Source organism: Chaetodon auriga, chromosome 14, assembly GCF_051107435.1.
Source record: "Chaetodon auriga isolate fChaAug3 chromosome 14, fChaAug3.hap1, whole genome shotgun sequence".
Lineage (NCBI taxonomy): Eukaryota > Metazoa > Chordata > Actinopteri > Chaetodontiformes > Chaetodontidae > Chaetodon > Chaetodon auriga.
Genome location: NC_135087.1, coordinates 6,030,350 through 6,047,652, shown reverse-complemented (window position 1 = coordinate 6,047,652; position 17,303 = coordinate 6,030,350). Strand labels below are relative to the sequence as shown.

At 44.0% G+C, this 17,303-nt stretch overlaps 1 protein-coding gene across 1 annotated transcript; it reads left to right on the top strand.

Annotated features, from left to right (window-relative positions):
- The first annotated feature begins 408 nt into the window (after positions 1-408).
- rps6ka5 (ribosomal protein S6 kinase, polypeptide 5) lies at positions 409-16,808 on the top strand. The gene is made up of 17 exons (XM_076748385.1): positions 409-749; positions 3,826-3,897; positions 4,050-4,268; positions 4,497-4,612; positions 4,722-4,823; positions 5,982-6,065; positions 6,224-6,327; positions 6,423-6,573; positions 6,759-6,920; positions 8,274-8,399; positions 9,656-9,789; positions 10,616-10,709; positions 11,637-11,807; positions 12,111-12,302; positions 14,377-14,536; positions 15,016-15,179; positions 15,840-16,808. The coding sequence occupies exons 1-17, from the start codon at positions 680-682 to the stop codon at positions 16,122-16,124; spliced, it is 2,406 nt and encodes an 801-aa protein (XP_076604500.1). The 5' UTR covers positions 409-679; the 3' UTR covers positions 16,125-16,808.
- The last annotated feature ends 495 nt before the right edge of the window (positions 16,809-17,303 follow it).

The following is a 17,303-nucleotide window of genomic DNA, read 5'->3' as shown; positions in this document are numbered from 1 at the left end:
TAGCGCATCACATGCATAATATTTTGTAGTAAACTGCAGTATTTGCCTTTGAAATGTGATGCAGTAGAATCATAAAATATTATAAAATGTAAGTGCACAAGTTAAGCAAGTCACTCAAGATTGCAATTGCAATTAAATACAGTACTTGAGTAAAGAACTCATTTACTCTCCACTGTTGAACTAATAATACAGTTTTTTTTTCTGAAACCTCTTTACTATTCTATGCTGTACTTGGAAGTGTATTTTTATGCGCAATCGATTGCACTTTAATGTTTACACTTATGACCTTTGACTCAAGCGTGTACGAGGCGCAATTGAAGGCAGCATCAGTTTTTTGAGGAAGGCGGGATCGTGTGTCGCTACCATGAAAAGATCCAATCAGGGGTCAGATTCTCACATAGCAACTCCAATCAGCGAAGAGGGACTGACTGGTTGCGAAGGTAGTGGTAGTGTTGGTGTACTGGATGAAGCAAGTGTTTCCTTTGGGCTGTCTTGCTGATACGTCTAATAGCAACGTTCTGCCGATATATCTGTTAAGTTTGGCGCCTGACTATCAGGCGTTTATTCTGTTTTGCGTAATAATACAGATTATGCATGTTAACGCTGCGAACCATTTTGCGAGGTGAACGTAACCTTGTCTGAAAAGCATCTCTGAACATAATTGGAACACGAAATTACGATGCCATCCCCGATGGAGGGATCTTCCAGAGAAGGTGACCTCTTTACTGTGAAACACGAGCTGAAAAATGGTAAGTTAGCTGCCAGCTGGTTAAACTTTTAATGCAGTCCGTTTTATTTGACATTTATCTTAAGGAGACACGTGCCCTGGAGAAATGTTAGCTGGCTAGCTTGTAAGAATCAACTCTGTGTCAATGGGCATTTGTAGTGAACGCTAACATCAACGTTAACGTTACTCAAGTCCAAAAATGGCAGATGAAGGCTAACGTTCGCCGACTGTCCTTATTACCTGTAGGGCTACTGCTAACTCACGCAAACTAAGGTTACCTAACCGTTTCCCTAACGTTGGCTAGCTGCTGTTTAAGGACCACGGTCAACACGGGTAATAACATTAGCTTAAGCTAATTGTTAACACATAGCAAGGCTAAACCGGACCACCGACTGTGATTTTAAGCAAGTTCACGCCATTGTCGACGCCTTAACTTAACGCTAATTACTAAATGAGTTGGTTTTCCTGTTACTGTCTGAATTTGTTAGCGGTCACAGCGAACTTCTCCTTAGCCAGCGAAGAGCAGACACCGCAGCAGTGCTATTGAATCACAAGAGTAAACGTTAGCATGTTTCAGTCTGCACATTGTACAGGGGTGTGCATCAGCAGTAACGGGTGCCACTGTTGGTTCGTTTAATAATGGTATTCAAGTAAATTCCTGGCTAGCCTTGCTAAGTTAACCCCATTCAACACCATCCTCAAATTAAAACTGTCACGGTTGTGCTGAATCCCACTGGCTCCTGTTTTTGTTGGAGCATTTTCGCTCGATGGTGGACCATAGAGAAGTAGTATTGACATGTACCAGCAGCATCTCAAAACATGAGTCCAGAAAGGATCACCAGGAAATAGTTAAATTAACTGTTGCAGTTCCTAAATATTCATACTTGAGACTTCAGTGACTGGTTGCCAAAATAGTGGTGTAGCGTTGCTGATTCAATGCAGAGGGCTGCTGAATGAAGTTGGACACTGCCTCAGATACAACTGGTTTATAATGACACAGTGCTGCTGTTCAGGCTGCAACATGACTGTGCTGCACCCCCATTTACTGCCCTGCCCTAAATATGCAGTCAGTCTAGTTGTCCCTGACACTCTTTTTTTCTTTTTTTGGTATTAGATATCACACCGCATTTTAGCTACTGTATCATCCTAACCCTGCTTTGAACCCTTACTGTAGTATTTTGCCCAGTGCAGACAGTAAAGCGAAATAAAAGGATAAACAGGTCAGGCTTCTTTTTCACATTTGCAAATATGTGCAAAATCAGCACACGATGGAGCTGTGTTTCTCTCTTAATCCTCCAGCTACATACACATTTTCTATGCATTGTATGGAAAATTGCACACTATGCTACAGTGGACATAATTGCAATAGCTTGTGTAGTCTTACTCTTGGATGTGTTGATGCTGATGCAGCTTTCACGGTCGTATTGATGAAGACAGAATAATTAAGTTGTGATTAGATGTTGGGTTTTTAAGATTGATCCCCCAGGAAACCAACCAAAATACACAATTTAAGGGATGCTTTTCATTTTAAGGAACGTGGGTATTTTCCTCCTGTGGACTGAAGCGGTTCTTCTTGTCTAGCAGTAAGGCACCATCTGGTAGGACACCTCTGTCAGTCTATTAATAAACACAGAAATCAAACTTAGCCTTGGCAGGGTGAGCTTGACAAGGGTGTTATGCAACCTGAACCTCTGACCTCAAATTTGAAGGACCGCGTTGTTTTGAAATGACACAGAATGCACCCGAAATGCCTGATTGTTGCGGCGTTTCTTCTCGTGTGTGGCAGGAGAAGCAGCGGGAAAGATGAAATCAGCCGTTTTAATTGCTCAGTAACCTATATTTTCCGTGTATGAGACAGAAGGAATGTATTCACTACAATGGACATGCGTGTCTGAGAGCGTGCTGTGCTCTTTCAGCTGTACTTGGACGATGTGATTTAGAAAGTCACGAGGAGTCACTGAGAGTGTGTGCTGAGTTCACTGAAGCTCTTTGATGGGAGATAATGACCTTTTGCTGGTTGACTTAGCGAGTTTGCTTGCAGTTGTATGAAAGCTTATTTTATACTGCTAAGAGGGAGTTAAGAAGAAGTCGGTTTTCTTTGGCACGAGGCTTGTTCTCTTGAGGCCTTTGTTTACATGAGGGAAGTTTACTGATCGTGCATGTGCTATGTCTGCAGTATTTGCACATTTTTACAGTGAAACTAATTTTGCCATTGCGAGATGCCCAGTGCTACAAGTCTGCTGCTGTCAGCTATGTGTTTCTTTTAACCACCATCCATGTTTTCCTAAATGTCCCAGTGTTTTAAATGATCCTGAAGGTTAAAGCCCACGTTACCAGCCCTTTCAACTTCACTGTCCTCAAAACATCACAGCTGAGTGTCTTTGTGATAAAATGAAATGTAAGAATGCATTATTTATAACTTGGACACTACAAAACACAAAGTGTAGAGACTGTAAAGTGATGTTGTGTGCCTTCTGGTGTCCATGCAAGGGCAAGAAACAGCTGATCAGTGTCAAATGTACTGTGTTTACATCTTGGCTGTATCAACAGTATTGAATAGACACTGAGAATCATTTAGGACCAGAATCAGCTACACTGTAGAGAAGGACCAAGATTACATAAAATCCATAACATGTACCTATCCATATCTTTAATGTCTTGGTTTTAGAACATACTATTATAAGTGAATGGCTTGCAGTCCATGTTAATTATCCATTAATGTGGTACCAATCATGGTAGGTATGAGATTTATAATGCAACTGCAAACAGCAATCGCAGTCGCAAACAGTGGGGCTGTCAGTGTACTGAGTATAAACATACATTTTCCTGTGTTCCAGATAAGCCTCAGTGGAAAAATACCTAATGTGGAAAATGTTCTGTTTCTTTTTAAGGTCTTTGATATTGTGAAAATATACTTTCACACACAATTTTCTGAGAGGAATGCATTTTAAGGGAGTGCATGTATTCTACTGATCTCCTGTAACGTGAATATTTGTTATTTCTTTTTCTGTAGTGTTTTATCATTCGTTTGTTTTCTGACATGATTTGAGTGGTTTGTCTGATTCTCTTGTCGTATTCGATTTCTGCTCTGACTTCAGCCAACCTGACGGGCCATGTAGAGAGGGTGGGCATCGAAAACTTCGAGCTATTAAAGGTGCTGGGCACAGGAGGTGAGTAAGACTTTAGTCTCCCGCTCTCTTTCTCATTTAAATGAGAGTTGACGTCCGATGTTGTGTGTTTTTGATTGATAAGCGTGAGTGGTTTTTAAGCCTCTGCTCTGCACTGAACTTTGCTCTCTGCCTTTGTTTATTTTAACCGGCAGCATACGGCAAGGTGTTCCTCGTGAGGAAAGTGAGTGGTCATGATGCAGGGAAGCTGTATGCCATGAAGGTTTTGAAGAAGGCCACTATTGTACAAAAGGCAAAGACTGCTGAACACACACGGACGGAGCGGCAAGTGCTGGAGCACATCCGCCAATCTCCATTCCTCGTCACACTTCACTACGCCTTCCAGACGGATACCAAGCTGCACCTCATTCTCGGTCAGGATATTTTACATGAAACTGCTTTCCGTGGGCTGCAGATTGACACTGTGTTATGTTTATACAAGCATAAGAGAAGGTTAATGATTATCTTTGACCCAGAGAAAGATTTTCACCAGCTGAATGAATTAGTATAAACAGAAACTTAAAAGAAGCGTCTGCCCTTCGCTGTAGAGAAACGAACCAGCTTCATCATTTTGAATAAAAACATGATGTCTTCCATTATAGATTATGTAAATGGCGGGGAGCTCTTCACACATTTGGTGCAAAGGGTGCGATTTAAGGAGCAAGAAGTAGCCTTGTACAGTGGAGAGATTGTGTTGGCACTAGAGCATCTACACAAGGTAACTCCCAGATTAAACACAACCAAGGCCTGTCGTCTCTTCAGAAGTTATCTACTGCTGCTTAAATACTTGGTGTTTCTCTTACTCCTCTGTGGTTTTCTCGTTGCAGCTTGGGATTGTCTATCGGGACCTGAAGCTTGAGAATATTCTGCTGGATTCAAGTGGTCACATAGTTCTGACAGACTTCGGCCTCAGTAAAGAATTTGATCAGGTACAGTGTGTCTCAATCCTTGAACACCTCAGGAAGGAGTTCAGAAAGCTGATGGAAGCCTGATTGCAATCTGTCTGTTTGAGCCAAAAAAGTTGTTTTGCTTTCTCCTGAATGGTCCTCCAAATCTATTTTCTGAATTAGCTTTTTGTCTGTTATGGCACCATTTGGTGCTATACTAAGAAAGTTTTGGTTTTGGTGTTTCACATAAGAGGAATTGTCCCACAAGGTGTCCCCACTGGTTTGAAGTGGGCAGGCTCAGGTGGAAAAGGAAGATGTCAGGCACTTCCATGCACCGTGTTTGTGAAATAGTCCTGAAATTCCTTTTTTTTTTGGTAACTGATGGGGACAAACGTAGCAGAAGGAGCAGCACAGTCTGCGTAGGGAGTTGGTAGGGGTGGATAGATCAAACACAGGACTTTCATATTACAGACTGGGGTTCAGTTCCCGTGTGAAACCGACAGTCAGCATTGTTTTAAGGAAGTATTTGTTTTAACCCAAACCATCATTCTCTCCTCACCCTTAGTCAGTAGTTTTGTTGCCTAACCCTAACCAACTGCAACGTCACCTGAAATGTTTCTTAGCTAGCTTTATTTTGAAAGTCTAACCGGATGGCACATATTTATCAGTGTTATTTATCACAGTGGTGGATGCAGGCACCAATGATACTTCCAACTGAAATACATTTATTTGATGAAGTTGAAAGTTGTGCTGAGTGTCACCAGCTGCAGTGATACTGTGTTGACCAGTCTGGTTTTAGTAACATTTGACTCAAAATCTGATGGTTTTGCGGTTATTTGCATACTTTTCCAGGCTACTGTCAACCAAATCAGACCAGACCACACCCACACAGTCCAGGTGAAGCAGATTATCTGATTTTAAGGTCGTAATAAATAATGCCTAGAGATCTGAGTCCTCGTGCTTGTGCGTGAGACAAACAAAACAGCGCCACACTCAAAGAGAAACAGCTTCATAGCGACACCAGAGGCCATGAAGTCCACAGGGAACCTTTAAATGTGATGGAGAGACAGCTTTAATCGTTCCCTCACACTCACACTTGCAGGCATTTCAACACATAAAAAGACAAAGATCTTCTGTGTTTTGTGTTCTATTTGGATTATAAAACGTGTTATTGATGAATTTGTGCCTTTGATAAAACAGATGGAACGGGCCTTTTCTGTCTGTGGCACCATTGAATATATGGCTCCAGAAATTGTGGAAGGTGGAGAGTCTGGACATGACAAGGTAATTTGCAGTTTTCTGTTTTATGCTGTCGCCTGTTCAGTCAAATCAAGCGCCCCGTGCTGCCCTCTCTGTATTCCTGAATGTGTGTGCTCTCTGCTGAGATTTTTCTTTTAGTCTGCTAAGCCAAAGTCACGGCTGGCTGCTTTCATGCATTCCAGGCGGTGGACTGGTGGAGCCTCGGCGTGTTGATGTACGAGCTTTTGACTGGCGGATCACCCTTCACCGTTGATGGAGATGAGAACTCACACACAGACATTGCCAAGTATGGATTCTCCCCGATGGTCCGCCGCAGTTTTCAGCCGTCCTTCACTTATGATCTCTCCACAACACTGACCATATCTGTCTCTCACATCACAGGAGGATTTCAAAAAAGGACCCTCCTTTCCCCAAAGACATGGGACCACTGGCCAAAGACGTCATCCAGCGACTCCTCATCAAAGATCCAAAGAAGAGACTGGGTTCAGGTCCTAATGGAGCAGAGAACGTAAAAAAACAGCCGTTTTACCAGGTGGATCTCATTGCCTGTCGCCACTTTTCCACAATATTTAGAAAAACCAAATGGCAGGGTGGGCTGTTACTATACATAGAGGGGCAGCTTTGAGTGAATAGCATTTAGGGAAAACTGAGTGTTTGTATTAGCTGTGTTAATAAGGATGGGGATGAATCACAATGTTTTTTTTAAACTCACTTTAGAAAATTAACTGGGAGGACCTGGCAGCCAAGAAGGTGCCTGCCCCGTTCAAGCCGGTGATTCGGGACGAGCTGGATGTCAGCAACTTCGCCGAAGAGTTCACAGAGATGGACCCCACCTACTCTCCCGCAGCTCTGCCTCAGAACTGTGACCGCATCTTCCAGGTGGGAGGCTGTTCAGGGATGTCAGACAGCCAGACTGTTGTTATTGTCGCCGGTTACAGACAGGAGCGCTCCTCTGTGCTCCTCGCAGGTCACTGCACTGCACAGGACAACGTTTGTATGTGCATCTGCTTTGTGCTGATGTTTGTCTGGGCTTTGGTTGCAGGCAGTGCGAAATGTTGACACGGATGAAAAATCGCATTATACATTATCCGCTTTTTGTCTGCGACTATATTTGACGTACTCCACGGCAATCGAAGTAATCAAGTGAAGTTTTGAATGTCCTCAAAAGGCTGCTGTAAGTCAACATGAGTCTGTCTGTGTGCACTGGTATTCAAATTGACTAAAGGGTCTTTTATTTGAAGTAATTGCTGCCATATGCAGCTCTTATTGAAGTAACAGATGTGAATGACTATTTTTGATGTAGCTTTGAACCATAATATGGCCCACAACTCCGTGCCAGCTGATGGCTGTCTGATGTATTGCATGAAATTTCAACTCTGATTGCCTTCTGGATCCTTGAGCTTGGTAGATCAATAGATCCATTAACGGGCTTCTCTCATGGAATAAAAGGTTACACTTTGAGAGCATCACCACGTCTGTCTCGGTTACGCCTTCAGTCTTTGATTGCCAACTTCATCTTGGCTTTTTTCGCTCTCAGCTGCCATTCACATAGTCTGAAATTTGTGGTCTTTATAATTTGCAAGCCTAGCAATCTCTGAGATAACGACAGCAATCCCAATTTTAAACCGTGCACTTGCTCCCCCACCGTGCCTCACAAAACAAAATTAAAATTGCATTAAGAGTGCCAAGATGTAATTTCACAGCAGAGCAATCAAATATTCAAGCCCGGCAATTTAGGGCATCTCATTCATTCAACATCCATCCTTCCGTCCATCCATGGCTGTCACTACATACCACACAGCTGTGTGTGTGTCTGTGAAAAAGGGAAAGAGAGATTAATGCCAGCTCAAAGCTTTGGGCTCCCCACAGCTGGAATTAAGCAGGCAGTGCTGCACAATGACAGGTCTAACAATAGAACAGCTGGACAGCCACTGTCGCTCACAAATTAACAGAATTGGGTTTATTGTGGAGCTGACAGGCTGATGTGACATCTGAAGAAGAATTCACAACAGTTTGAAGTTTTATAGCAAATATGGATTTATGTAAAATACAGTAAGTGTCTACATTTCAGTAATATAAGAAGTGAAATACAATGAGGGGATCTGAGCGCTGAGGTCTTTACTGCGGCCGTAAACTACAGCGGTGGATGTTTTCTTTGCCTCTGTCCGTATCGTCTCACTTTATGTCTTTGTAAAATGTAAACACCAAGAGCTCATATGTGTCTGTGTGCAGGGCTACTCTTTCATGGCCCCCTCCATCCTGTTCAAGAGGAATGTGGTGATGGACGACCCTGTCCAGCTGTGTGGGGGCTCTGAGAGGCCAGGCTCTGCCGCGGTGGCCCGCAGCGCCATGATGAAGGTAAGATGAATGGACTTGGATCCCCCGTACAAACACACTTAAGCTAATGGCTGCTGTCACAGACCGATGAGACTTCTTCCCTCCTCTCCATCCCACTGGAACTTTTCCCCCGCTGTACTTTTTTTTTTTACTGCTCTCAGATTCAGTTTTCAGACATGAGCCTGTTTATTTGACGCTGTTTGTTCTTGTGTATCTGTGCAACAAAGTGCTTTTTGAGAGGCTGGCAGTGCATCGCCTTTTTTGCGGAGTTTCCTCGTCATCTTCCTCGACACCTGCTGATGTAGACATTCTGTGTTGATTTACGTGATATGAAATGTAGCTGTTTCACATGCTTTGGCATTTTCAAGCTTTGCTGTCATTTTGTTGTGGTGGTAAACAGTTTAATGCTCCTCGTTCCTTTTTTCGCAGTGTTTGATTAAACAACAAAATGCTGGAATATTAAATTAATTTGCTGTTACGCTTGTCAAATCCCACTTATGTCCTTTGGTGCGTACACACTTTAGAAAGGGGAAGTTTTAGCTGAGCAGTCAGGCAACGATGGGCTCCAAATGTGCTCAGAATGGCAGTAAAGCCTCAGCTCAGTGTGCCGTCACACACTGGAAACCAGCCAGACAGTCTTGCCTTGTCTTGCCTTGTCTTGTAGTCCTCTTCAGTATCTTCATTCAGATGTGTACAGTCTAGATGTTTCACCGCTTGGTTGCTGTGTACAGTACATTTGCCACTTTCATGCTTCTCTTTTTGTATGCAAATGAACTTGGATGTTGCACAACAAGAGAATTTTACTGGGTTCCTCATAACATATGTTTCATGGACTGCTGCAGATCATTGACTGGTGATATACTCAGTGAAGCAAAATGTTGTTTTAATCACAAATCGGCTTGAGGTTTGAATTTTACAATCCTATAGAATTGCAATATTTGTTTTTAAGTCTTGGGGAAAGGGTGAAAAGTGAGATGGATTGCCTCTCAGTTGAGATATAACATGGAATATAAAGAAAAGTGACCAAGGACATGATGTGTGTTAGATAAAACCAGCTGTTCAGTATTCTCTATAGAAAATATAAAAGCAGCCTCAAATTAAAATTAATTTAAAGTTTGGCGTCATGAGTGTTAATCTAAAAATAGTTTATGACCATTTTATTGATTTAACTTTGAGGTGGATCTTTAATTTGGCAATGAACGGGCACTTTGGCGATGCCTCAGTTAAAATGTCTGTTTAACCAAACGCCTCTTTTGGTCCACTGTTCCCTCCTGCAGGACTCACCTTTCTACATGAGTTATGAGATGGACCTGAGGGACAGCGTTCTGGGGGAGGGTAGCTTCTCCATCTGCAGACGCTGCACGCACAAGAAGACTGGACAGAAATACGCTGTCAAGATCGTCAGCAAGAGGTACAAACCCTCTCAGCCTGCGCGCTCACATGTGTTTGTCAGCCCAGTCACCCCTGCATGTGTGATGTTTAGAGTTTGACTGGATAAATCAGTCAGCCGCCCTCCTGCTCTTGCTGGCGGACATTAAACTGTTGTCAGACAACTCCAAACTTGATCTTGCAAAAAACATTAGATCGGACGTTTTCTGCTAAACTGATGAAAGAATATCCTAATTTGACTTGATTACATAGTTTCTCATATTTTATTGACCCTATAACTCTGTGTAAGGTGGCCAGATGTGGGTTAAATGAATGGAAATACATCTCTGCTGAACCAACCTGGTCGTTTTTGCTGGCAACGGCTACAAAATAAGCTTTGATCGTGTGTGTTGACTGCAGTCCTACACTGACAGTATGGCGCCAAATGTTACCGCTCTAATAAGACTAAACCTCACTGTGGCGATCGTCCCGACACAAACACACTCCTGAACGTTAATCACACTTTGCTCCCCACATTGGTTTCCCATTATGTTGAATTTTTCCCATATCAGTTTGACTTTTATAGATGTGGCTCTGAAATGAAAGATGTAAAACTTTGGAGAATTGAACCTGGTTGGCTACCCCAGGTGATTTGTGGGAAATAACCAAGCAGAACAAAATGTCACACAGCCCACAAAATGCTGTACAGTTTGCAGTGACCCAGTTTAGACCAAAATAGCAATTGAAAACCTGTTAAATGATACAAAAAATCTGCCTCTGAAAAGTCAATTTCTCTACCTACTGCGTATGTGTGTATTTATGTCATATTTGGTGACAGTTATCTGGCTTCCTGCTTGTGTTTGCTGTAGGATGGAGGCGCAGACTCAGCGGGAAATAGCAGCCCTGAAGCTCTGCGACGGCCACCCTAACATCGTCAAGCTCCATGAAATTTACCACGACCAGGTAAGGCCGACCGCGGCGGCCACATTAGCCACCGTGAATTCTGTTTTGCATGGCTCTGTGCGGAGCCTGTGGGGACTGCAGCCTTATTAAGTTCCGGAACTGGAGCAAGGCAGATTAATGGGGAAGCTTGAAGCCCTCGAGGTGTGTCTCCGTCTCTTCACGTATTGTCCCATAAACATCTCTCCGTGTGCTCGATATTTCACACCGAACGTATTTTTAACTGCAGCTGTGCAAACATCCATTTTATAACACTTAATAGAAACAACCTAGATTGACTTATGTCGCTGATCGAGCCGCACTCTCAAACCAAACTAAGTGCGCGTGTGTTCCAGCTGAAGCTCACCTCGGTCATAGGGATGGCGTGCCCGCGTGGCTGACTGTGTACAGGTTCATTAGCCCTGGTCCTTCAAGCCAAGGAGCACCACTTTAGTCCTGATGAGCTCAGTGGGGTTATTACTGTACCTCAGAGGCCTGTGACCCAGATCAAAGCAGCGCTGCCTCGCCTCAGCCGAGTCCTGCCTTTGTTCCACGGACCCAGCGCTAATGAGAAACTCTACCCCGCTGCCCAGACACATTATTCCCTTCCCAATTTGTTTGCCCCCCTTTCACTTTTACTCAATACTATTATGGTTTGATCTCACCATCACGGGATCCAGGCCTGTTTTTACTATATTTATTATCACAAAAAAAAGAAAAAAATCTCGTCCACCATTTCACACGTTAACATTCAGCTGTTTTCAACTTGCAGTTCAAGGTGTGCAAGCAGGATTTGACATAAATTAGCCAACACTTTTCGATAATCGTTTAATTGCAAAACCTACAACCTGGCACCTGCTGTACTGTCTCAGAGCATAAAGAATAAAGGTTGGAAATGGGTGTAACAGGTCGGTGACAAGTGTAAATATACTCTGTGTGTGTTTGCTGTAGCTCCACACATACCTGGTCCTGGAGCTGCTTGGTGGAGGGGAGCTGCTAGAGAGGATCCGCAGAAAGCAGCATTTCAGCGAAACGGAGGCCAGCCGCATCATGCGAAGGCTGGTGTCAGCCGTCAGTCACATGCACGACGTTGGAGTGGTGCACAGGGACCTTAAACCGGAGGTATTGGACTAATGCTAGAAATTCTTGCACACAGTTTGTATCTTTGTGATGAAAACAGACACACCGGCTCATTACCTTTTAGAGCACAATCACTGTGTTTGTCTGAACTCTGTATGATCTGTTGTACTGTCATTCTGACTCTGCAATCTTCTGCGCGACAAGAGCAGAATTGTTTGACCCTAACATGGGTCAAAAGTACCTGGTCAGACAAGTCTTAGTGTCCAATTTAGTAAGCTCTTGAGTGCACCAGTTTTGCAGAGCAGAAAGAAATGATTGCTGTCCGTGTCTCGAATTGCTTCGCAGAACCTGCTCTTCACAGACGAGAGCGAGAACTCCGAGATAAAAATCATAGACTTTGGCTTTGCTCGCCTCAAACCGCCAGACAATCAGCTCCTGAAGACTCCCTGCTTCACGCTGCAGTACGCCGCACCAGAGATACTCAAATATGATGGCTACGATGAGTCCTGTGACCTGTGGAGTCTGGGGGTCATTCTGGTGAGTGGGTGTGGGATGACGGGGCCATGCTCAGGCTTAAACTGACAGTTTGATGACGGAGAGTCGTTAATTATTCAACTTATTCAGCCTGTTTTTGCAGCATTTGCGCGGGTATTTTGCAGCGGGTTGAACAGAAATTATAAACATAACAAGAAAGAAAACTTTTTTCTGTCTGTCTCAAAACGAACATACGCTACACGTTACGATAAGCCTGTGGACTTCTGTCTCCCCCTTCTGGCAGTGAGAGTAATTACACAAACATTATCAGCGTACTGAAGAGGCCGTACTTCGCCAAACTCCAAGATGCCGTAACCTGTTCTGTCGCTGTGGTCGTTTCCCCTTCAGCTCTGGAAAACCAGTCATCGCTGGCTGACCCAAAACGCATCACCACCGGGAATATCGCCAAAAAAAAAGTCGACTGCGATTTGTCTGCTGGTGATTGGCTTAATCAGCATTGTGTGAACTTATTTGTGGCCTCGAATGTAACAGACGTTCATTTATATGTAAAGGTACTACAGTCCAGGCTTAGTATTGCATTCATGGTAAATTATCAAATATGTTGACCCTTGAACCCGATATTAATGTCAGAATGTTTGTTTTATGCTATATATCAGTAATATGTTCAGGTTAAAAGTTAGTGAGGATACTCGCAGAATTAGGCCCCACAGTAACATTAAGTTTCCTGTTTGATGACATTAATGCTGCTCAGTCAGGATTAGGACTAAATAACAGATCATTGATTAGCTCTATTCAGGAGCATCATTATTTTTGACTGCACAGCCACATAACAAGTCTATCCTTCACTTCCCACAATGCCCCAGAAAAGTGACCTGATTATAAATTTATGGTTTTATAAAAATCTTTTCAAAATCCGCTGCTCCAAGCTGCGCTTTAAAGTTGTTTTTCATTATACTGTTAACTGAAGTATTTCTAAAACCAAATGTTTAATCATGAGCCCCACACGGTGTTGATTTGTTGATGTTATCCAGTTTATGGATTAAACATTTGCTGCAGGCCGTTCTGATGAAGCAATCAGCTGTTTTTTTTTTTTTAACTGATTTGGGCTGAAGTTTAGACTTTCAGTGTGTGCGTGTGTGTAAGTGGGGTGTCTTTGCGAATCAGTGGCCACATGTATGTATGTATGCATGCATGTGTGTGCGTGCTCTGTTTAATCTGTTTTGCATGATATTCATCTCCCTCTCTCGTTCAGCGCTACAACCCTCAGCATCCTGTGGTGAGCTGACACAGTTTGAGGCTCACGACGGAGTGAAGAGCAACCAGCCCGGCTCTCAGAGCTGGTGATGGCTGTGCTCAGATGAGACGTTGCTTCCCGGCAGCGGAAATGTCATCCTAATTCAACCTTTTTCGGGTTAGAGGAGGAAGATTAAAAGGAGAGGTAGAGAGGAGACGGAGAGGGCACTCGGAGAGGGTGGAGAGTTTGAGATAGAGATTTCTGTACTCGGCCAGTCAGCCGTAGAGTCTGGGCTTCCTTGTGCAAGTGCTGTTTTGCACCGTCGCCCCCTGGGGGGATATGGTAGTAGTGTGCCTCATGGAGCTTTGATGAAATGGCTACTGACAAGCTGTGCGCACAATGCCCTGGAAGCAAAGTGAGCCAACACAGAGGGGGGGGGGGGGGAGAGAGAGATCGCAGCACAACAGATCCTCCACCGCCAAAAGGGCTGTTCCCAACTACTGTCATTTTAATGAGAAATCTGAGGGCAGATGTAAGCAGGCCAAGGTGAGAGTACCCTGTTCTCTCAGCTGAGCGCAGGCCGCTCTTCTGTTTAGTGCTGGTTCAGCCCACGGTCAACAACATGCAGCATAACAATGGAAAAATGTGCACAGTCGTGATCGGTTAAGAGCTCCTCTCCAGCGTGTTGTTATTTCAGCAGCAGATACGTTTTATCACTGATGCCAATTACTTTCCCAGCTCATCGCAGGCAGCGTGATTAACATTTCTGGTGTCACACTGACTGTAAACTGTTTAGATTTCATTCACAGTGTAGATATTTAAGCCCAGAAACTGTGTCCTGACAGCAGTGTGTGTTTCTGTGTGTTCTCCCTCTGTTGGCAGTACACCATGCTGTCCGGCCAGGTGCCTTTCCAGTGTCAGGAGAAGAGCCTGACTCACACCAGTGCAGAGGAAATCATGAAGAAAATCAAACAGGGGGACTTCTCGTTTGAAGGCGAGGCCTGGAGAAATGTGTCCCAGCAGGCCAAGGACCTTATACAAGGTGAGGGTGAAACCCGGTGGCTTGGCGTTAAATCCAGTGTCTCGAGAGATCAGATGTCACGTCACCTGGAGGATGTAGTTTAGAGTACATTTATAGTGTGGTTGTGACCTGATTTTAAAATCTTTCACTATAGAGTGTCTAAATTGGCTAAAATACTGTAAATGCAAAAAATAACAACACCATTGCATCGTGTCCTCTCCTGGATTTAGACCATAGCACTCAGTCGAACCCTGATTCAGAATACAGACCTCTTGTACTCTTGTACTCTAAGCTCAGATGTGAACTGATGTGAAAGAATCTTTACAGCATTAGAAAACATTTCTGTCTTCATATGTAGTTGTTGTGTGTGAAGTTGGTGTCTGTGAGCAGCTCACAGTGACTGAGGTTGCTGAAGAGGAAACCACTTCCTCTTTGCGGCTCACCTCTTCACTGGCGCATTAAGAGCGCTAAAGGTAATTATCTGTGTCCTGTTCCTGCAGAGCTGTTGACGGTGGACCCAAACAAGAGGATTAAGATGTGTGGCCTGCGTTACAACGCCTGGCTCCAGGACGACAGCCAGCTGTCCTCTAACCCGCTCATGACCCCGGACATTCTTGGCTCCTCCACTGCCTCCGTCCACACTTGCGTCAAAGCCACCTTTAATGTGCGTAATGGCCAACTCTGCATGCTTGTTTTAGATGTAGGTCAGGAATTCCCAACCTTTGAGCTTCAGGTTAAATTTAGGTTTAATCGAACAACTGCTGTTCAAACCCCGAACCTGCTGCTGCTCGTGGACTGTACAGCAGCCTTAAGCTCTTCAACCCGTATCAGCTGACCTGGTTTTGGACTGTCGGTCAGACAAAACAAGCTGTCTTGAGATATCAGCTGGCTAGAAACATTTGTCACCATAATCATTATTTTCTGCCTTAATTCAAACAACTTTTGTAAATCTTTTCATTGGAAAAATCCACGTGATAACACCAAATGCAAATAGTTTGAAAACTACAGGGATGCATTGATCCGCTACACCATCTCAGTGCTGGTACTGACTCTGTTTTAGCTGATCGGGTGTCGATCAGTCAGTGTCATCATTAAACTTCAGTGTTTCCTCTATCAGACACATTCATGGTTTTAGTGTCACAGAAGTCTGTCGTGGCATGTTAGCTTACATAAAAATGATTCCAGTGAATGCACAGAGCAGCAGGACTCTTGAGTTTAGCAATCAGAATCCATATCGGGAGAGGAAGACTTGGATCAGTGCAGTTCTTGGAAAATGAGTAATTCTCGATAACTGGCTCACCAATCCCCTTTTTGTTTATCCCAGGCATTTAACAAATGTAAGCGGGAAGGATTCCGCCTGCAGACGGTGGACAAGGCGCCACTAGCCAAGAGGAGGAAGATGAAAAAGACGAGTACCAGCACAGAGACCCGCAGCAGTTCCAGCGAGAGCACCCACTCTTCATCCTCCTCCTCCCAGTCTCAGGAGAAGACTAGCGACGCCAACCCGCAGCCCTCCAACAGCACACCTGTCAACACTCCTGTGGCGCTGGGAACGGACTCTGAGCACCAAGCAGCACACCCAGCCTTTCACTTCTCAGAAGGACAGTGAGACAGCGAGAGGAAAAGGGAGATTCACACAGTTTCATGAACCCGCAGGATGGCTTGGACCAGTGTAGAGACTGCTCTCTCCTCTTCCTCTCAGTCCCTGGCAGCTCTCTGCCTCTGGCTCAATTTGCATGGACGTCCGCACATCTCCAAAACCAAGCATGCAGCGGGAGCAGCGACCGTCACTTCGATATCAATCAATCAGTCATCACTAGCAATAGCCTCTTCTTTTCGTTCTCCCTCACTTTCACACACAGACTGTATCAATCAGGGACTGGACCAGGAAGAAGCCGTCACCGGTGTCCAAAATGAAAAGGGCTGCCCCACTGCCCCAGGTCCAGACAGACAATGGAGAGACACCTTCAGTCTCGTCATGAAATCACAGCTCAATCTGTCCACTCCGTTTACCTGTCTCTGTCCACGCCTCTAGAGGTTTTAAAGGGAAAGTCGTAGTGTTTACACCGTGGATGCTTTGCATTTTTTTGTCAAAGGGAGAGAAGAAGTGCAGCGTGCTGCAGCGTAACGTAACCTGGGTCCACTTCTCTTTTCTGGGAAGTCTCTGCGAGATGGAGCAGGGTATTTATATGTGAATTTTACGGACTGAAACTTATTTATGATAAGCTATATTGTTAACTTATTTATGGCTCGCACTGATCTGAAAAGAAATAATGGATACAGTGAGTCTTTTAAAAAAAAAAAGAAAAGAAAAGGACATTTTATGTATGTGTCTATTTTTCCCGATCAGCTCTAAAAACTGTTTCCATGTCGTCTGATGGTTGTGCGTACGTCTTTGTAATCATCGAAGACATCAGTGCTTCAAGTGCACGTAGGTCACTGAGACGCAGTCATGTAGATATTGTAAGATTATTACAGGCAAGAAGAGATTAACACCATTAGCTACAGGTTAATGGTTGAGAAGCAGTTTATCAAATTTATGTAACCAAAGTCATTCGGATTGATTGAATTATTTATGTAGGCTGAAGAATTTGGGGATTGAACTGCAGCTGTGTGCCCAGTGGTCAAGAAAGGCAAATTCCTTCTTTGTAAGGATTAAAGAAGCAAAAGTTTAAACATCTTTTCTGTAGGAACAAGCAAATGTGGATGTAGTGTGTTCAGCCAAATCTGTGGTTTTATTGTTGTATGGGGAGTACTGCCGCCCGAGGGGATGTGACCCCACAAGAAG

Coding starts and splice junctions, on each gene's coding strand:
- rps6ka5 (XM_076748385.1), top strand. CDS start 680: ATGCCATCCCCGATGGAGGGATCTTCCAGAGAAGGTGACCTCTTTACT. Junction 6,066..6,223: donor GAGAGTCTGGACATGACAAG/GTAATTTGCAGT, acceptor CATGCATTCCAG/GCGGTGGACTGGTGGAGCCT. Junction 11,808..12,110: donor ACAGGGACCTTAAACCGGAG/GTATTGGACTAA, acceptor ATTGCTTCGCAG/AACCTGCTCTTCACAGACGA.